The sequence below is a fragment of the Amborella trichopoda genome, chromosome 10 (genome assembly GCF_054954075.1).
Source record: "Amborella trichopoda isolate Santa Cruz 75 chromosome 10, AtrichopodaSantaCruz75HAP2 v2.0, whole genome shotgun sequence".
NCBI lineage: Eukaryota > Viridiplantae > Streptophyta > Magnoliopsida > Amborellales > Amborellaceae > Amborella > Amborella trichopoda.
The window spans coordinates 6,076,689-6,099,123 of NC_142345.1; the positions used below are offsets into that span (position 1 = coordinate 6,076,689).

At 33.4% G+C, this 22,435-nt stretch overlaps 1 protein-coding gene across 1 annotated transcript; it reads right to left on the minus strand.

Annotated features, from left to right (window-relative positions):
• Positions 1 to 200: 200 nt before the first annotated feature.
• Positions 201 to 12,839, minus strand: LOC18435764 (glycerophosphodiester phosphodiesterase GDPD6). The gene is made up of 8 exons (XM_011625660.3): positions 12,562 to 12,839; positions 11,540 to 11,718; positions 11,006 to 11,189; positions 10,172 to 10,246; positions 3,702 to 3,811; positions 2,088 to 2,306; positions 1,446 to 1,601; positions 201 to 662 (listed from the first exon to the last, which is right to left on the minus strand). The coding sequence occupies exons 1-8, from the start codon at positions 12,596 to 12,598 to the stop codon at positions 423 to 425; spliced, it is 1,200 nt and encodes a 399-aa protein (XP_011623962.1). The 5' UTR covers positions 12,599 to 12,839; the 3' UTR covers positions 201 to 422.
• Between the last annotated feature and the right edge of the window lie 9,596 nt (positions 12,840 to 22,435).

Here is a 22,435-nt window from a genome sequence, read left to right on the forward strand (position 1 = left end):
ACAGGAATGTCCCAATTCTGATTATAGATGTACAACAATCCTTTTGGAAAGCTTATAAAACACTCCAGACCACCAGTGAACAGCCAAAAAGAAAACCAATTCGAGCTAGTTATTTACTATTCTGCAAAAAAACAAAAAAAAAGAAATAAATTTAGCACAATATGTTCTTATCTGAACTCTTTTCTTGAAGATAGTTGTGCTTTTCTTTTTGGTAGGTGGGTATGCATATGACATATAATATAAAAGCTACAGGGGAGAGATGTACATATTTTATTGTAAATTTCAAATTCACCGATCAAAAGAAAAAAAACTCAAGCAATTCAATGTGAAAGGTCCAAAACAATCTCCCAGCTCACCTATCCCTTTCCTTTTTTATGGTGAATCTTTTTTTGGGTTTTTTGGTTAAATTCAGGGACACCCATTCATCCATTCTTGAAAGAAGCGATGAGAGCCTCAATCTTGTTTATCAGATCTGAAACATTTTTTTCATCACCTTTAGGAGGGGAGGTCCACTCTTGGTAGTTGTGGAGGCTCCCCGTAAAATCAGTGAAGAGGCCATCGACTCCAACCTCATTTATCCAATAATTGTATTCGGCATATGGATCTTGGTGGAAATCTGTGTGTAAAAATTCATGCTCATCCCGAAATGTGTAAGGGTGAACCTGATACATACCCAATATGAAATCAGCTCTTGTCTGACAAATATATATTCATATGAACATGTATAGATAAACAAATAAACAACCATTCACACACATGCACAAACATAAATACAAGTACATATATATGCATATATATTTGTGGAATCAATTACAAAGAAGTACAACACGATAAGGTGTGATAAAAAAGTAGTCGCTATAGAACTGTGAATCAAGGTGAGATGCTAGAAAACCTGTTTATTTGTGTTATATCTGCTAAATGATGTGGAATTAATGCATAGGGAAATTTACATACAAACCCAAAATAGTTTTCGGAATCAGAAAAGGGTCCATATTTTAGGACATTTTACAAGAAGTGCAACATTTAAGAGTTTCTTTTTTATTCTCAATTTACCCCGGCTTGGAAGTCCAACTTTCTAAGCTAACCAAAACACAAACCAACTTCCAAACACTTTAGTTTTTCATGTTTTGGGCAGTTCGAGAGTAGGCCTTCCAAAACACACAAATACTTAGTGTTTTTGTATTTTAAGCAGGTGTTAGAATTTTGAACTGGGGGTAAAATGGGAATAAAAAAACTCCGAAATTTTGGACCTCACCATAAATATCCTAAAATATGGACCTTTTTTTAATTCCGAACATTATTTGGGGTCCATACCTAAGTTTCTCTACTTCATATGCAGAAATGAGTAACAAAAACTATAGCTTCGGACCATGTCAACTCTGTCTCTCTCTCTCTCGCACACACAGAACAAGATCACAAAATAGAAGAGTTAGACAGAAGTATACCTGTAGGTTGTGAGCATGCGCTTTGGCAACAAGGTCAGTCATAGTAGTCAAATGATTGTGTTCAGGGGGTACAATTGTATCTTTCCATGGTCCAATACCAACCACATAGTCTTTGATGAAATCGAAGTAATCATCCGAAGTAATCTCCCAGTAAGACTGCAGTTTAAAAATAATGAGTCCATATTCCACCTAGTCCTTTTGTAACGCAGAGCCAAATGGCTATGGTCCAATTGAATATGGATTATGATTTTCCACAGTCCTTTAAGGTCATTACACTATGCAATGAGATGATGGCCAGTGATGGAGTGTCAGTGGTCGTACTAATGCACTGCACTTCACAGTCCCACTTTATCAGAGTCCAAGATTTCACAGATGGTCATGACCCCAATGAATTATGAAAATACGTAGTCCATGTGATTATAGCATAGTTTCCCTTTCTTTTAAGCACTCATTTCAAGAGAAGAAAGAAGATAAGAAAGTCACATAAATACTCTCTGCAAGTTATTTCTAGAGAGTTAGTACATACAATAAGCTGTTCGCAATGTAAAATTTGGAGGCCTAATATATACTATGAGCTAATAAGTCAAATTGCCCCATTAATAAATAAGCAAATGAGAAGCATTGATAGGAAATAAGCGAAACCTGGTTTGTGTCTTGAGTTGGAATTGTCACATCATCAATCAGGAAGATCTTGGGTGAGTTTGTAAGGTTTGATATATATACAAGTGAAGTTGGAGCAAAGGACTGGATAAATATAGGCTGCTTTATCCAATCTTCTGACAAATACTCCCCTTTAAACCCATACTTTTGAAGAAGTTCTACAAATTTGTCTTCATACTTCTTTCCATCAGCCCATTTGACCTGCAAAATATTTGAACTCGATATTTCCACAGCATAACCTGCAATATATCTGAATCTCATATGAAACTCAGATTGTTATCAATATCTAGGGACACCGTAGATTGTGCTACAAAATTTCATCAGTTATAGGCTTGCAATGTGAGGAACTTACCTGGATTGTTCTTGACTTGAGAACGACAACTAATCTTGTATCCTGCTCATATCTATTCTTGTTGGTCGTTTTTTCTTATTGGGCTATGAATTTGGGGTTCTATATCCTGCACATATCTTAGCTTCTTGTTTGACATTGTTTATGGGTTAGCCATCATTCTGCTATTTCTACCAAGATACCGATGGGAATATTGATATTGCTTGGTGGCTAAATTTAACCCATGCACATGAGTGGTTATAGAAAAAACATGGGTACAAATAACGGACACCCCTAGCTATTAAAAAAAAAATGCTCTTAACTTGGAGGAGAAAGGATGACTAAAGAAAAAACCAAAAACAAATGCAGAGATCAAGGACATCATTGGCTTCTACTTTAGTAAATGCAATTAAGCATTTCGGGAACAAAGTGGGAAGGGACAAACCCACAACAGATAACTGACTAAAATCTATATGAGAACTTCTTCTAATGAGACAAAAATTTCTTATGCCCTAGAAAGATTTGTATCATATCTTATAGATCACAAAACCTATATCATAACTTTTCAGATAAAGACCGTCATAAGATGAACAGCAAAAAATTATGGCTCTCATGCATATACAAGGGCAAGTGTTACATTTGAACTAGATAATGAAGTAAACAGTGGTATTCACAAGATGACAACTTAATTGTTGAAATGATGATCAAACCATATTTTGAAATGTGAAGTACAAACGATGGTCATAAAACTCAAAACTAGGACTCAACATGGCACATATCAGTTCACTTGACTTCGCTGCTCGTGACCTGTATAACAAATTGATATCATATTATATGGACACATAATTTCATCACTAGTAAGCTAGTCATACTCGCTGCGCACTGAAGCTACAAAAAAAGAATTATTCTGTTTTTCCCCCTAAAACCTTCCATTGTTTGGAATCCTTTCCGGCCAAGTAATAAAGCCAGGTCATGATCAACCTAAATGAAGAAAATACTTTATTTGAACAACATCTTCCCACCCATAGAAGTTAGAACCTAATTGTCGCTCGAAACTTTTTGTGCCCAAAATTATATAGCGATCTACACTCTACAGCATGTAATTTCTGACATATGTCCATGATAACGAAAGACTAGGAGCAAATGTATGAGAAGCAAGCGTCAGGGTGAGGATGACTGTATAAATCCAATGTGCAGGAAAGTCACAACTGCTAATGCCCTTACTTTCCCAGCTATTCATGCAACAATATGAACTGAGTTTCACTTACATGTTGGTTGATGAAAACTGGGTTTTTCATCTCAGGGTAGATTCCAACAACTCGTGGAGCATCTAGTGCAATTGAGATAAATTCTTCAAAGGTAATTATTGGGAACTTTCCTGAATGACAAATTGACAGAAAAAAAGCTTTAAAATCAAGATTGTAACCATAATATCTGTGACAATAAAGACGTCCATGTGAACGATCACAATTAACAAAAGCAAATATTGGAAATTTCAAAGGTACAATGAGGAAAATATCAATAAAAGATAAACTCGCAATTTATAGTTTTTCGCAATTTATAGTTTTTCCTCTTCTTTTTCTTTTTCTTTTTTCAATTATTGGCTTGGAATTCATATCTAAGCCGATTTTATACATTAGAAGCTAGGCTGACATATACAGTTTCAAATTTGTTTATTACAAACTATTTAATGGTTGATTTTCTATTGATTATCTCGTTGTTCTTTTCTGCACCTGGCATCTTAAAATAGGCCGTTGACATATTTTATCAGGAGATTTAGACAATTAAAACAGGAGGGCAACTTATAAGATCCTTTCTATGTTAATAAATGGAAAATGTTTTGGTGTGGCGATTGTTCCACGCTGACGCTTTACCCAAAAGTCAAATAGTCCTTTTTGACTTCGAGAAAAAGTGCCATCATCAGCACCGTTCATTTGAAATATATGCTGCAGATGACCTAGGCAGGATCTTTTGTGCTGTGGCAAAGGACCCTTAATAAAAAGGATATGGGGTCTGCATCTAGAGGAAGAGATAATTTATCAAACAAAATAATATTTATAGAAAATGGTGTAATTGATATATGTACTAGCATACAAAAGTAACCAAAAAATATGTGTTGAGAATTGCACAGCCTTTGAAGACTTAAAGGCTACACCAAGTAACCTGTCCACCAGGAAATGCTAAAGAGAGACTGATCCTAGAAAGATGGGATTCCCTTCTACCCACCCAACAAAGCAGCCAAGCAAGGTAATCTCTCTTGCATACACACCCCACATTTGAGCATCACATTATGGTGATAAGCAATGTTCTAGTAAGGGTAAGGACCTTAAACTTTCCCTTAACCCATCCCAATCCAAGGTAAAGGAGGTGGTTTGTGTTAGATAAGCAGCCAGCGTAAAATTTGTCACATCGTGTCATGAAAGTCGTTGGGATAAGGCTTGGATGATGATGGAGAATTATGGTGATGAGTATTGTATGTTAGATTATTGTATTATGCTTTGAATCAGCGTTTTAAAAATCGCCGAGTCGAACCGGACTCGCCCGGTTCGACTCGAAATTCACGAAAAAGGGACCGGATCGGTTCAAAAACCGGGAATCGTCCGGTTCTAGAGAGAACCGGACGATTCTGCACAGTGACTCGCCGATTCACTGTGCGGAATCGGCAAGTCCGTGAAGAACACGGGTTGCACAGTGTTCTTCACGGATTTTTTTCAAATTTGTCATTTTTTGATCATTTTTTTTGTTTTTTTCGGCACGTGATCTGTTTTTCAGGCTGTAAACAGCTTTATTCAGCTTTTTTAACGATTTAATGGTGGAAAAATTGGTTGTTTTTGGATCAAGAAAAATTCGGGGTTTAGGGTTTCCGCCATTTTTGAAATTTCATGCCAAATAAGGCATGAATCTTTCAAAATTTGTTGGCATATTGATCTTAAAGCTGTGAATCAAAATATTTTGTTACTAATTTGTGAAAATCGTTGAGAAAAACAGACTTTTTTGGAGATTGAAGGCTTCGGTTCACAAAAACAGGTAAGAACTTTGGGTTTTTTTGTTTTTCCGCCATTTGATTTATTTCATGGCATATTTTGAACAAAATGAGTTCAATAATTAGGGTTTTTAATCTTTATTGTGTCTAGTATGATTTAAAATTTTTAATTTTACGTAATCTGGTCAATTACAGCAAGAAATTTGATATGAACAGTGAGATGTCAGGGGAAAAAAATTCCGCTGTTTTTTTTTTTTTTTTCCGCCTTTTGATTTTGTTTTCATGATATATTAGAAATAATGTGTTAAAAATTTAGGTTTTTGATTCCTTATATTGTTGTTTATCAGAAAATATAGTCAATTGGATGTAATTTATTCACTTGGAGGTGAATTTTTGAGTTAAAATCGCTTATGTAAAACGACTCTGTGAAGAACAAATTTTTTTTTTTTTTTTTTTTTTTTTTTTTTTTTTTTTTTTTTTTTTTTGTAGCCCATGATAGAATTTTTTGTAATCTATGATCGAATTTTTTGTAATCCATGATCAAAATGTTTGTTTTTTTTTCTTGTAATCCATGATCGAATTTTATTTTTTATTTTTTATTTTTGTAACCCATGATAGAATTTTTTGTAATCCATGATCGAATGTTTTGTAATCCATGATCGAAATGTTTGTTTTTTTTTGTAATCCATGATCGAATTTTTTGTTTTTTGTTTTTTATGTAACCCATGATAGAGTTTTTTGTAATCTATGATTGAATTTTTTGTTATCCATGATGTAATTGTTTTTTTCTTTTTTAGTAATCCACGATCGAATTTTTTGTTTTTTTTTGTTTTTTGTTTTTGTAATGCATGATCGAATTTTATGTAATCCATGAACGAATTTCTTGTAATCCATGATAGAATTTTCTGTAATCCATGATCGACTTTTTTGTAATCCATGATCGAATTTTATGTAATCCATGATCGAATTTTTTGTAATCCATGATCGAATTTTCTGTAATCCATGATCAACTTTTTTGTAATCCATGATCAAAATGTTTGTTTTTTTTACTTGCAATCCTTGATCGAATTTTTTGTGTTTTTTTTTTTTTTGTAACCCATGATTGAATTTTTTGTAATCCATGATGGAATTGTTTTTTTTTGTTCTTGTAATCCACGATCGAATTTTTTGTTTTTTTATGTTTTTTTTTTTTTTTGTAATCCATGATCGAATTTTATGTAATCCATGATCGAATTTTATGTAATCCATGATCGAATTTTTTGTAATCCATGATCGAATTTTTAGAAAATTTATGAATTTTTTTTTTTAATCCATGATCGAACTTTTTGAAAATTTGTTAATTTTTTTTTTAATCCATGATCGAATTTTTTGAAAATTTGCTGTACTTTTTTTTTTAATTTCTTTTTATCCATGATCGAATTTTTTGAAAAATGATGATTTTTCGAAAAGATGTGAAAATCGTGATAAAGTTTTGATTATCATGATGTATTAAACATTTAAACCTAATTTTTAATTTTTATTGTTTGAGTTTGCTGTAATTTTTTTTTTTTTTTTTTCATGATCGAATTTTTTGAAAATTGATGATTTTCCGAAAAGATGTGAAAATCGTGACAAGGTTTTAATTATCATGAGGTATTAAACCATATTTTAAATTTTTATTGTTAAAGTTTTTGTTGAAAAAATTGTATGTTGATGGATTATTTATGCAAAAAAATGCATGTTATTATATTTTCAATACAAAACTGTATTTTTTTTATTTGTTGTTCATGGATTTTTAAGTTGGAATGACTGATGTTAGCCGGCTCTTTGAAGAATTGTTTTTATTATTAATTTTTTAATGCAAAAAATGTATGTTCTTGATAATTGAGTTGTAGCCATGTTTGGAGCTTGCATTTTGTATTATTCTAAATGTTTGTAATTGATATGTACGAAATATTATTGTCAAAAAAGGTATTTTGCAATAACAAATAACAACGAATATGACTACATGAACTACCGCAACATATTATCACTACATATTGTGATTATTTTTCTTTTTGAACTGTCAGGTTAATTTAAACTTTTTACATCTTAAAACAGTTGAATCATGTCAAGATCTATAGAAGACCCTGCATGGCAACATGGGGTCAGACTTGATCTCAACAAGAAAGACAAAATTATTTGTAATTACTGTCAAAGAGTGATAAGTAGTGGGGTACATAGGTTCAAGCAACACTTGGCAGGGGTTAAGGGAGAAGTTTCTGCATGCACTAGTGTCCCTAGTAATGTAAAAAAACAGATGGTGGCAATTCTTAATGCTAGCAAAGGTAAAAAAATTGCCAAACATAGGACATATCAATATTCGCATATTCATCCAAAAACATGAAAATTCTTAATGGAGTACCCTCATTTTTTATTGAATTCCTAAAAAAACAATATTTATAATGAATTTTAATAATTTTTTCGGATTTTTTTGAAGCTTTATTCTGACCGATTCACCCGATTCCGATCCGGACCGCCGATTCGCCGATCCGGATCGCCGATTCGCCGATCCGGATCGGTTTTTGAAAAGCCCGATCCGGGTCACCGATCCGGTTTTTAAACCATTGCTTTGAATAATTCACGCACATCCTATATTCCAAAATTATAGCCCTAACTTCTTATACATTACCATTTTAAAGATAATTCAAAGGGGTGGGATCCAACAAAACCCAGGATGGTTCAGCCAAATATGTTACCAACATGAAATTTATCCCGAAGGGTTTACCATTACTCCATTGGCAGCCTATTAAAATTATTAGCCTTATAAGCATTCTTCTTGGAGTAATCCTATAATGCTAAGAGGAAAGCGTGAGAGTAGTGTATAAGCATGGAAAACACATATTTATGTTGTTTGAAATGTGTTTTCAATGCATTTCAATAAATGGCATTGAACTGCATAAAAAGTTTTAGTTTAGACTCTCACTCTTCAGACAATTACCAATATGAACTGTCAAATCTATCTAGATTTTACATAAATGAGTGGCATGTTCAATGCAAGAATCGATTATCGATATAGCAAGTTTGTTTATGAATAAATTTTAATTTGTTATACCAAGAAAGTGAATTTCGCAAAGGATTTCACCTAGTAATCCTACTCATGTTTGATAAGTAGCTACAAATTGCTTTTTGATGAAATATCCTAAAACAAGCACATTCAAATAGACAAATTTGTCACTCGTAAGGGGAATAGAGTTACCATTTTGTTAGTGAAAAACTAATAAATCTATAAAATCAAAAGCTATTGCATACAAGCCAACAACTTATAATTTTATCTCAGGATGGAGTTCTAGGTAATCCTAGCTTAGAACAGATCTAAGGACTTAAAAGTTTGCCAATCTATTCAAGATATTGTTGGCCTTTTTATCGACAAAAGAGGCAGCTTTACATTAAATGGACGTGATGAGGACCCTGATCTCATGGAAGGCAACAATGGAGGCCAATTCACTACATTTCTAGATCCAAACATTTGTATTAGAGAAGAGGAACTCCTGCTTGTGTAGCCCAAAAGATATAAGAAAGAAGAGGAATATGAAAATGCAACCGAACAAACAAAAAAGAACATGAAAATGGTAACTTCAGAGAGGCCCTTTATCTTTTGCTTTTGGATAGTTCAGCTTCAATCCCAAGAGGAAGTTCTGAACCCTGAAAATTTCTCCACTAAACCATGTGTCACACTTTTGGACTGAAGGTTAGGGACAGAGAGGACCCCATTGTTCTACCATTCTACATTTCTTAAACACTAAAGGGACTTCACTGTGCTACAGGACATCTATAATCTCTAAAATGCACTCATATCACAGTGCTGCTTAACTCCCATGCACTAAAAACCTTGTTTTCAAGCTCCAACAAGCTCTCTTCGTACAGTTTAAACAGTGCCAAAAAATACAACAAGATCAAAGGACAAGTTCTTATAGAATCAGGGACAACTTCTGATGGAACTACAAGCTTTAAGCCAAATAAGAAAATAAAATCAAACTCACATGGTGAATCTAAATTGCAACAAAAAGTGCCCTACCATCTCCACACCCACTCTGACAAGGTGCAGAAGTAGGGAAATAAACAAAAGGACAAGGGTAACAACTAACAAGAGGTGATGACAGAAAACAAAACACAAGAAAATAGTAAAAGGGTAAAAAGGAAAAGAGAGACAAAAGCTATACTAAAACAGGGAGAAGAAATTGAAATTAAAATAGGAAGGGAAATATGACAATACTATCATAATCCTCTTCATCTTTTGAAATAAGAATGCCATTGTCAAGTGAACCGGAATTCCTCGAGTGCTTCATTGGTTATTGATAGAAGTTCGACCAAAACAATAGGCAACGATTTGATGGTAAAATTTCTGTTTTTCTAAAATTTAGACATCAAAATTTGTATCATTCTTTATATCACACTATTAAATCAACAAAACATATGCACACAGTTTGGCTGTTCAAAGCCGCCGATCTATCTTTCTTTATTCACAAACGTTTCTCAGAAAACAGCAGGTGAAGAAAGGATTTTCTAACACAACTTGTTCTTTATGCTAGAGAATTTCACTCGGAGTATTTGATTTTTTTTTCTCCTTATAGATTTATATACCAGAAAATTTCACACGGAGTATTTGATGTTTGTTTTTTTCTCTTTATAGATTTATAAAAGGCAGTGGTTCCCTTAGAAAAAGATACAGTAATCTAATAAGCTTAGTTAATAGTAATGAGCTTGAATGGCTATTTGTCTATTGAGGGAACTGACCGTTGTATGATTGATCCCGAAACTTGTATCTCTGCTTCAGTCGCAGTGTCTTGAGCTCTTCAAGTGTGAAGTCAACTGCATGAAGCAACATAATTCAATAACAAACCAGAGATATCATGCTTCTATATAGGATAAAACATACTACGTATGATGCAATACCATTTGTTAAATGACAATGTCCATAGGTGTCATCATCACCATCCAATAAAATGAAGTATGGTGATAAAGAAAGTGGGGCCCACCAAAATAGAACATGACCCCATGGTGGCTCCCATTCTATCATCACTGCACGAGAACAGGTAACGATCCCAATCCTGGCTTCCACTCGCCTCTCATCACCATCAATTTCATTGGACATAGATGACCCCAATGCATCATGACTTTCCATAATTGAGAGTGTCATAGTATGCATTCCATGAGAGTAGAGAGCTTCATATTTTCACATTGTTTGTACAAAACTAAATCTTATAGAAACTATGAAAGAGGTTACAATGATTAAAAGGAATGCAGGTATAAAGGTTTCTTTACAAAAATAGCAATTAATTATAGCAGCACAGATTAATAAGAACTTCAGATGACAACGTGGGATATGTATATGAAGATTCAAGCACAGAGATATAATGGACTCTCTATACCAGAAACTGAGTTTGAATTAGTGAACCAAAAATGGTCCTAAAGCCTTAAGAAAACATGAAATAGAGTTCATATATGAAAGAGCATCATGTTTACATGTTTACAGCCAAAGCATTTCTTTTCCTTTCCTTGATAGTCACAGTTTTGCCTAGATTTTTTTTGGGTTCAAGAGCAATTCTGTAAGCTTTGGACTGAGCTCACCAGTGAACCATCCAGTGATATTCTCCCCTTGGACTTCATAGGTTCTTTTGCGGTTGGCAAACTCCTTGTGCTTGGCAACATCAGTAACATCATTAAGGCACACATCATGGAAACATATGAGTGCCCCATCTTTAGTGGCAAGAATGTCAGTTTCTATAAAATCAGCACCCTCTTCAATAGCTCTCTACAAAAAGCAAACAGAGGGTAAGGTCTTTTTAGATTTTTATGGATTGTGTGAGTATGAAATTTTAGAGGACTAAGGAAAAGAGAAGCCTAATTCTGAGGAAATCAAGGAACTGTAGAGGTTCGATATTTAAAGAGATGAAAGGAATGATGCGAAGCCCAATCTAAGAAGTCAGGGAGCGTTTAGAAGATGAGATTGAATAATGATAATCACAAGTCAGAGAATTGGAAGGAAGACCAGAATCCCCAATGCCAAATAATTCAATGATTTTTGGCAAATGGTTCCAAAGAATAAAAAAACTAAAGTGAACCAAAGATTTCAAGGAAGAACAAGAAAATTGTAGAACTTACCATATATGCAGGGGATGTCTCTTCAGGAAGTTCCCCATTTGAACCTCGATGAGCAACATTATATGGCCTAAAAGTTTGAAGGAGTCGCCGATTTGTATCTTTTAAATGGCTTGGAAGTGGGTATAAAGGCCTTCCATCGCATCCGTGGACGAGCAACACGACTAAGAGTGGAACCAAAACTGCAATAGCAGAACACATCATTCTAACTATTTAAAAAGTTAACGCAGAGCGCCAAAAAAACCACATAGTAAAGGCTTTGCTATTACAAGACACAGCAATTGATCTCACACTACAAAATTCTTATAAACCCAGACATGAGAGAATCCATTCAAACAAAACAGGCAAGCAAAAGATTTCATAACCTCATAATCCATTGAAAAGAGCCTGCAGAGAGGAAAGAAATAACTTTCCAGCCAAGCTCTTTAAATATAACATAAACCTAAAATACACAGAGAACCCATCTCATAAATGAAGCACACACACAGGCTATTGTTGTATACACATTCATGGTCCACTAAACAAGAGTTATGGAGATCTCTTCAAGTATCTTCACGTCAAATATCTCATATACCAACCCAAATACAGACATAAAAGGAAAACTATTTGTACATATCTAGTAGCTAAATAGCACAGAGTCTAGAGAGAGGAAGACGGTGTAATATCATTGTAACAGCAAATAAAGCACAAGATAATTAATATCAAGTCTATGATCCGGTGTTTGAAGTATAGAGAGATAAAGGCAAGATCTTTCCAGGTTATCCAATACCAATGTCACTAGTATGAAGAACGAAAATCCAGTCAACCCAGAGAGAAAGAGAAAGAGAAAGAGAGAGAGAGAGAGAGAGAGAGAGAGAGAGAGAGAGAGAGAAAGCTCAGTCCCAAAATCCAAAGAACCCCAAAAAAAAAAAAATGGAGTGAAAGAACTCTGACCCAAAAATGAAAGAACCCAGAAAAAGAGAGGGAGCTCAAGAATTCAGGGGAGGGGGAGGCAGGAAACTCTGAAGAAAATGGAGAAAACTTACATAGAGAAGAGAAGAAGGATTGGAGCTCGAGAGACATTTGACCCCACTTCCTATCTACCCCTCAAAACACCACCCTTTAGTTTCTCTATCCTCTCTCTCTTCATGGATCGTGTTTGTATAGGCGTTGTTCCCCTGTTTCGTAGGGGAATATTCTGAGCAATCATCGGTTTTATTCCAGAAGATCTAGTAGGAGAAATCAACACAAAAAAACACAATTTTTAGAGAAAAAGCTTTGAATTTCTGTTAAGGTTCGCGTGGCGTTATGGGTTCTTTCTCTCACTGGAAAGACGCAATCAAAAAACTAATATGGCTTCTTTCTCTCTCTCTAGAAAGCAAAGGGGACAGCTGTGCTGCTAAGTGCCTGTTTTTGATAAGTCAGTGCGTCTGATATTTTGGACTTTCTCTCTCTAGAAAGCTCCTTTGGACTTTCTCTCTCTAAGAAGCCTCCTGATTCGGATTTTCTCTCTCTGGAAAGCTACTTGGATTTTCTCCCTACAAAAAGCCAGCTCACACACGAGACCTACTTACTCTATCCAACTGAAAGTCAGATACCCAAGTTTGTCATTTTTTATATTCTTGATGGCAATTCGTCTTGTAAGAATTTATCTCATCGCTTGCACACAGAAAAATAGAAAATTGTTTTACGCGGGTTGGACTGCATGACTACATATGCGGTCCAAAAAAGTGTAAAGCATCCATCTTTAAGATGGATGCAAGTAGGTGTTCCATCTAAAAGGAAATCAACCGTCCAAAATATTTTCTTACTAGAATTATTATTTTTCGTTTTTTAAATTTACTTCTATTTTCATATTCATGATCTCCAGTTAGAGATTATATATCCTTAAAAATTAAGTAAAAAAATCCATCTAACAAATAGATTTTATTAATAGGCCCGTATTTCTACATATGCGGGCTTGGCCGTCTAAAAACCGGGTCCCAAAAAAATTTATATAAGAAAATTATTTCATACGGGTAATACCGCATTTTTATGTATGCGCCGCATTTCTACGTATGCAGTCCAGAAAGTGTAAAGCATCAATCTTAAAGATGGATGCAAATAAATGTTCCATCTAAAACAATGGAAACTGACGATCCAAATATTTTTTTACTAGAATTATTATTTTTAATTTTTAAAATTTATTTATTTTTTCATAGTTATGATCTCTATGTTAGATATTACATGTCCTTAAAATTAAGTCTTAAAATCTATCTCAAAAATAGATTTATTAAGAGGCTCGCGTTTCTACATATGCGGCCTTGGCCACATAGAAACCAAGTCCATTTATATAAGGTTGAAATTTTATATGAAAAATTATATGACACCATTTACTTTTGGAACAAGGTGGTCACAATTAATCTTGACCATTAGATGGAAAATTGGGTGGCTGTATTTATTCCATTGATCAAACACAAAGTTCAAAAGAAATTTTCTCGAACTTGATGATATACCCAAGCTATTAGATTGTATATGGGATGGTTGTAAGTAACAGTGACCTCCTTGTACCAAAAATAAAAATAGTCTCATCATATATATCCCCCTTTTTTTCAAGTTTTATAGATATGTTCGACAAGTACCTTTATTTGATTTTAAATTTCATAATTAGGATTTATTTTATTTAGACAGAGTTTATTTTCAAAAGTTCCAAGTGTTTATAGACGACAAGTACCTTTATTTTATTTTAAATTTCATAATTGGGGTTGAACATAGATTTCAAGCCATCATAAGGTATCTAGCACTAGAACTACACCTTCCAATAAAATTTAAAGGTGCGCCACTTATATAGTGGGGTTGGATTATGTCTATAAGTTGGATTATGTGTCAACGATTGGGTAACACTAATATGTTTGAAAAAAGGTTTAGAAACACATGGAACATGACTAATTAAATGTCTATATTTTTTAAATACATTTCAATTTGAGAATGTTGTATTTTTATGGGAAAATAGATCATGAGACCATTTATCTTTTAGTACAAGGTGATTATAATTAATGTTGACTATTGGATGTGAACTTGGTTGGCCGCATTTATTATATTGACTAAGCTTAAAGTTTAAAAGAATTTTTCTCATACTTTTACACACCCAATTACTTCCTAACCATAAAAACATGGAGTGTCCATAGTTTGGATTATGTGTTGAGAATTGGGTAACACTAATATGTGTGTCAACAAATCTAGAAAGACATGGAACATGACTAATGAAGAGTCTATTTGTTGAAATACATTTCAATTTGAGAATGTTGATTTTTATTGGGAAATATACAATGCAAATATTTACCTTTGATACAAGGTGGTAACAATTAATTTTAACCATTGGATGTAAAATTGGTTGGCCGCATTTACTCTACTATCCATGCTCAAAGTTCAAAAGAAAATTTTTTGAACTTTGTGACACATCTAAGCTATCAGATTTCACATCGGATAGTTACAAGTAGTTATGACCTCCTTTTACCATAAGCAAATGGTCTCATTGTATATAATCTTTATTTTTATTTAAAAATACCAATCCCTACCAATAATTTTTTACTAATTATATATAGTAAGATTATTTATCTTTAATACAAGGAGGTCACATTCATTTATAACCATCTGATGTCCATGTGATTATTCCATTTAACAAATGCACAGGATATTGTATACATATAATCATAGAAATAGCCTATTGTCTTGACCACTAGTTGCACGGGCAGCAAGCTTCTTGATCACATAACGCCTAACAAATGTCCCTAATGATTTGTAAGGGATTGGGATAGTCTTAATCAGGGTATGAAAACTCGACGAGTCGAATCGGACTTGCCCGATTCGACTCAGGAATTGGCAGTCCCCGTGCCAGTTCCACCACAATACCAGGGATCGTCCGTGTCTGGAGAGAACCGGGCGATTCCCAATAGTGAATCGCCGAGTCACTGTTGAGACTCATCAAGAACACGGGCTGCACAATGTTCTTTACGATGTTGATGGTTTTTTGTCATTTTCTTATCATTTTCCATCTTTGTCAGCTTTATAATCGAATCTTGCAAGGTTTATTTTAAATTTTTTAGCCATTTCAGTCAATAAAAGGTAGTAAAAATCACCGATTTTGATAAAAAAAAGTTGGATTTGTGAAGAACCCTAAAAACGTTTTAGGGTTTCGCCATTTCTTTGATTTTAAGTAAAAGAGGGCATCATTTTTTGTAAAATCTAAGGGTTAATGATTGTAAGAGTATTGTTCAGAAGGTTTTGTTCATAATTTGTGAGTATTTTGGACGAATTCATATCAAATTTGAATTTGAAGCCATGAGTGAACAAAAAACAGGTATGAACTGCGTTTTTTTTTTTTTCCGCCATTCTATCAAATTCACTCGATATTTTACAAATAATATGTTAAATTTATAGGATTTTGATTCGTTATAGTGTTGTTTATCATCACTTATATTCAATTTGATTATATTTATTCAATTTGAATTTGATTTTTGAGAAAAAAAACACTGATGTCTGTAAAGAAATATGGACTGCGTTTTTTTTTTCCCCGCCATTCTATCAATTTCACTCATAAATAATATGTTAAATTTATAGGCTTTTGATTCGTTATAGTATTGTCTATCATCACATGTATTCAACTTGATTATATTTATTCAATTTGAGTTGGATTTTTGAGAAAAAAAGACTGATGTCTGTGAAAAAAAAAAATGGATTGAGTTTTTTTTTTCCTGTCATTCTATCAATTTCACTAAATATTTTGTAAATAATGTGTTAAATTTATAGGGTTTTGATTTGTTATAGTGTTGTTTATCTTCACATGTATTCAATTTGATCTGATTTATTCAATTTGAGCTTGATTTTTGAGATTGAATGACTAATGTCTGTGAAGAACTGCGTTTTTTTTTTTTCCTCAATTCAATCGATTTTATTTAATATTTTGATAATAATGTGTTAATATTATAGGGCTTTGATTCCTTATACTGTTGTTTATCAAAACATGTATTCAATTTGATGTAATTTATTCGATTTGAGTCGGATTTTTGAGTTGGAATGACTGATGTTAGGTGGGTCTTTGAAGAACTGTGTTTTTTTTTTTTTTTAATTCATGATCAATTTTTTTGAAAAATGTGATTTTCCAAAAAATGGTGACCAGTTTTTTATTATCATGAGGAATTAAACAATATTTTTAATTTTTATTGTTGAATTTTTAGTTCAAAATTTGCATGTTGATAGATTATTTATGCAAAAATATACATGTTATTATATTTTTAATGCAAAACTGTATTTTCTAATTTGTAGTTAATGCAAAAAAATACATTAACAAATACATGATGTTAAACTGTATTATATTTTTAATATGGTTTTGCATTAAAAATATATTTTAAATTTTTAAAATTTTTAATGCAATAAATACATGTTAAATTGTATCATCATGAGGAATTAAAGTGAATATCATTGTAAAAAAATCGTGGCATGTAAGATAATTATATTATCTTGCATTTTTCAATTTTATTATTAAATTTTTAATCCAAAAAATGTATGTTCTTGATAATTGAGTTGTAGCCATTTTTGGAGCTTGTATTTTTTATTATATTATCTTGCATATTTGTAATTGAGATGTACGACTATTTGTGATCATTTCAATCGAGTTGGGATTGTGCCCACTATATCATTGTAAATTTTATTTGTGGCATTGTGAATGACTATATCATTGTAAATGTTTTTTGTGTCAAATATATGTGTAGTGGCATTATGGATGACTATATTAATGTAATTTTTTTCTTGATTCTAGGTGTGACTTATACATACATAATGTTGCATAAATATTTTTTTTTCTTAGTAGGAACTAATTCATGTTTGTCGAAATGAAGATTTGTGACAAGTCCATATGTATTGGCATTGTGAATTACTATACCATTGTAAATATATTTTTTATTGAAATTATATCAATGTAAATTTTTTGTTCTATATGTAGTGGTTGATATAGGCTATTTTTATCTATAATATTGTATAAATAAATTATTCTTTCCAGTAGGTACTAAAATATTTTTGTCAATAGAAGTATTTTGTATTAACCACAACTATAACTTCATGAACTACCCCTAGATATTATCACTACACATAGTAATTATTTTTCATGTTGAACTGTCAGGTTAATTTTTAACCTTTTACATATTAAAGTTTAACCATGGCAAGATCTGTGGAAGACCCTGCATGGCAACATGGGGTCAGACTTGATCCCAACAAAAAAGACAAAATTATTTGTAATTACTGCCAAAGAGTGATAAGTAGTGGGGTACATAGGTTCAAACAACACTTGGCAAGGGTTAAGGGAGATGTTTCTGCGTGGAATAGTATCCCTGATAATGTAAGAAAGCAGATGACAGCATTTCTCAAAGCTACCAAAGGTAAAAAAATTGCAAAGCAGAGGATGGATGAGGAGATAGCTAGTTTCTATATGCCATCAAGTGGGAATGATTCAGAAAAGCAATATAATAGTGACTTGGAGATAATCACAAGAATGAGTTTACAGGAAACATACCAGAGGAAACGCGGGTTTAGAATGCCTGGTGGTTATGACATGGGCATGCATAGTGGGCCTAGCTCAGACATGCGTGGCGGCCCCAGCTCTAGCATGCATGGCAGGTCCAGCTCAAATATGTATGGAGGGGTTGGTGGCAATATATAACAAAAAGAATCAGACGTTGAAGAAATTGTTTCTAGCTTATCTAGGAATGCCAGTATTGCAGGTCATGGTCGTATAGACCCATTTTTCTCAAAGCCTAAGTCAAAACAGATGATCCTTAAAGGCATGGTGAAATGTACGAGAAACATATTGGGCAAATATATTGGTAAATAGTTCTACAATAAAGGGATCCTCTTTGATGCAGCCAATAGCCCATATTTTTCACCTATGGTCAACGCAATCCAGTGAGCCGAGCCCAGGGTAAAACCCCCGATGGCATATGAGCTCAGTGGGCCAATATTGGATGAAGAGGTGGAGGAAGTTAGAAAGTAAATTGAAGAATATAAACAGAGTTGGCCAAGAACAGGCATTACTCTCATGAGTGATGGTTGGTTGAATAAAGTTAGCAAAAATGAGTTTGTAAACTTCTTGGCCTATTCCCCAAAAGGTACAGTTTTTTTGTCTAGCAAAGACTTATCAGGGACGAAGAAGGATACAAACTTCTACGTACGACTATATGATCAGATAGTGGAGGAGGTGGGAGATAAACATGTAGTCCAGTTTATTACAAACAATGCGCGTGCATGTGTTTCTACGGGCAGCAAGTTGATGAATAAGAGGAAGCATCTAGTATGGACCACGTGTGCTGCACACATCATCGATCTTATGTTAGAGGAGATCGATGAGATCAAAATTGTGAAGGAGACTCTACAGGAAGCAAAGTTGGTGTCAAGATTTGTATATAACCATTATAAAAATTTATTTTTCTTCAGATAACAGTTTAAGAAAAAAGAGATAATCAGGCCTGCCATAACCCGCGTTGCGACAGATTACTTGGCTGTGGCTCCATTCGGGAATCTGAAGGTGCAATAAAGTGATTATTTACCAGTAAAGAGTGGTTAAATGACCGCCTCTCGAAGTCCAGTATCGGGCTAAAAGTGGACGGCATAGTCTCAAATAAGAGGTTCTGGTCTCGATGTTCTAGTATCGTAAAGGTCACTGCCCCTTTGGTCCCGGTGTTAAGAATGATGGATACTGACAAGAAAGCTATCATGGACATCCTTTATGAAGGTATCGAGAGGATCAAATTAACTATTGGGGAGAAGTGTAGTTTTGTTAGTAAAGTGATCGAGATTATAGAAAGAAAGTGGAACACCAAATTTGGACGTCAAATTCATTATGCAGGTAAATATATATTTATATCATTTGAATGTTTCATTCTAAATTATTTTTTTATGAAATTTTAAATGACATTTCTCTATCTATATATTTTCTAGGTTACTATTTCAACCCAAAATTTTTCTATTTGACATCTGAACATCCCTACAAGATTATGGAAGGGGTCAGATATATTATTGCCAGGTTAGAGAGAAGCCATCGAAACCAGGTAGCAGCAATACAATAGGTATTATTTAATATTTGGGTAAGAACTTGATTGAGTTGTTATATTTGTGAGGAATAATGCACTAAAACGATATTTTGTTTTAGCTTGCTATGTATAGGGACGCTATAGGATCCTTCGGAACTAGACTTGCCAGGAATTCTCGAACTAAGATGGATCCAGGTTATCCCCTAACTAATATTTTATTCATTCATATATTTAATCTTATGAATTGTTCTTACCCTTACAATGTTTTTTTACATTTTAATCCAGTTGAATGGTGGGAGATATATGGTAGTGATGCACCTCACCTAAAGAGGATAACAATCAAGGTGCTCTCCCAGACATGTTCTGCTACTAGCTGTGAGCGAACGGTTTCACACTACTAGGAGGAATCGAGTCGCTTCGAACAAGCTTCATAAACTAGTCTACATTCATTACAACTTAAACCTTCGAGAGCGACAAATAGAAGGAAGCTTGAAGACTATGGGCCAATAGACTTGGACACAATATTTATCACAAACACAGCAGAACAATGGGTAGTAGAAGAAGACGAGCCAGTGTTGCACAAGAAAGCGTTCCTTGAGGCTATCGGTGAGGAAGATCTTGAAGAAGGTGATGAGCAGCATGAAAGAGGAAGCAGCCCGCCAACCTATCCACAATTCGTCAGAGATGTCGGTGATATTGTACCTAATGAGGGAGACTGGGAAGGGGGTTTAAGGGAAAATGAGAGAGATGATGATTTTGAGGCCACCCAATCCCAGCCAAATTATTCACATATCGAGTTCTAACAACAAGAGGGTAGGGATGAGCACGATATTGTAGGTAAGCATGAAGGATGGACAAGCTTCAGGGATTTTGGATTAAGACCACAATAAAACACTAACACTCAGGGATTTGGGTATAGTCAGGTGCCCACTAATTTAGATGATTCGTTTTAGAACGAGTCAATGAATTGTCACGCGAATTCAATCAATAGCACCAGCGTGACCAAGATGAAGAACGACGTTGTCTGTCATTTTATTTTTAGATCGTATGTTACGAATTGTATTTTTTAATTGTAGTCCATGTATGATGATATACTTAATCCATGATAATTCTATGTTTATCCTTTTGTGTGATGTAAATTAAATGGTAAATAGTAGTTCATGCAGGGAATGAACATATCAATATTCACATATTCATGCAAATAAATGAAAATTCTTAATGGAGTACCCTCATTTCTTATTGAATTCCTAAAAAACAACATTTATAATGAATTTTAATAATTTTTTCGGATTTTTTTTAAGGTTTAATCCGACCGATTCAGTCGATTCCCAATCCGGATTGCCGATTCACCGATCCGGATGGATTTTTGAGATGCCTGATCCGGGTCATCGATCCGCTTTTTAAACCACTGGTCTTAATCATAAAATGTTGCAAGAAAGATGCTATATTTGTAGCTTCAAAAACTTGTACCAACACACAAGGGACTGATGCGGTAGAGAGAGGACTTCCTTGTGATCATTGAGGAGCAGTGGTTTAAAAAATGGATCGGTGTCTCAAATCGGGCATCCCAAAAACTCATCCAGATCGGAGAATCGACTGTTTGGATTGGGAATCAACCGAATCGGTAGAATTTGGCAATAAAAAAATCCAAAAAAAAAATTTAAAATCATTATAAATAATTGTTTTTAGGAATCCATTAAGAAATGAGGGTACTATATTATTAACTTTCATTTTTTTTCATCAATATGTGAATATTGAGATGTTCTTTCCCTGTATGAACTTATGTTAAGTTAACATTAATATAGTATTGTTTTAATTATAATATAGTATAATATCTAGATATTTGTATAACTATTAATTATAATATAGTATTATAATATTATACCAAAATAATTTAAAAATATCAGGAAAACACTTCCATATAATTTAAAAATAATGTTTATGTATATAAAAATAATTATATTGATATAAATTTAATGTAATTATATTAAGTTATTAACATAAATAAACAACAATTTCATATAATTATGTTGATTTTGTAAATTATTATATTGAATTTTATTTGTGTAATTATATGTAATTAAAGATTAATTATATGCACTTTATGTTTGTATATTATAAAACAATAAATAAATATAATTAATCTTAAAAATAAATAAATATAATTAATCTTAAAAATAATTATAGACCATTTCATTTCATAGATGCCCTTTTATAAGAGAGAGATCTATTTATAGAGCATTTAATTTATACATCATTGAACGTATGAGAGAGAGAGCGTTATTTATAAATGGGTTTAATAAATGGTTGTGCACTGCAAAGGGCGTGAGTTGAATTATCCCACATCGAAGCTTTAAAAGTGAATTCATTATTATAAAAAGTTTGCGGCACATGCATCTTAATGTGATTGTGTGATTGGGATGTGTTTGACAAACAATGACAACTAACAAACATAAGAAATGTGGCCAACATTAGCCCTCAATTTTGAAAAAATTTCTAGAGTTACCCTTGTAAATAGTTAATTTATGTACCTTTTACTTTATATAAATTCCAATTTTTAGAGCTACCCTTGTAAATAATTAATTTGTGTACCTTTTATTTGATATAAATTCCAAAATGATCCATACAAAACGATTCATGAAATCCGACTGATGCCGTCATTGAGCGTTTTTCTAAAAAAAACCGCCCGGATCCCGTTTTTCGTCAGATCCGGAACTGGTTGGCGTCACCCAATTTCATATCAGATCGCTGATTTTTAAAACACTGGTGTAGAGAGAGACAACACTCAAATTTCCCAAATTCATCTTGAGATAAAAAGTGAACTCCTCTCAAGTGGAGTCGTCAGGGATTTGAATCCGGA

What these genes read in the sequence shown, in the direction of transcription:
- LOC18435764 (XM_011625660.3), bottom strand. Translation starts at nt 12,598, where the DNA reads ATGTCTCTCGAGCTCCAATCCTTCTTCTCTTCTCTAT. An exon ending in AGACATCCCCTGCATATATG is followed by an intron (nt 11,190 to 11,539) that starts GTAAGTTCTACA and finishes TGCTTTTTGTAG; the next exon opens with AGAGCTATTGAAGAGGGTGC. An exon ending in CAACTCAAGACACAAACCAG is followed by an intron (nt 1,602 to 2,087) that starts GTTTCGCTTATT and finishes TTTAAACTGCAG; the next exon opens with TCTTACTGGGAGATTACTTC.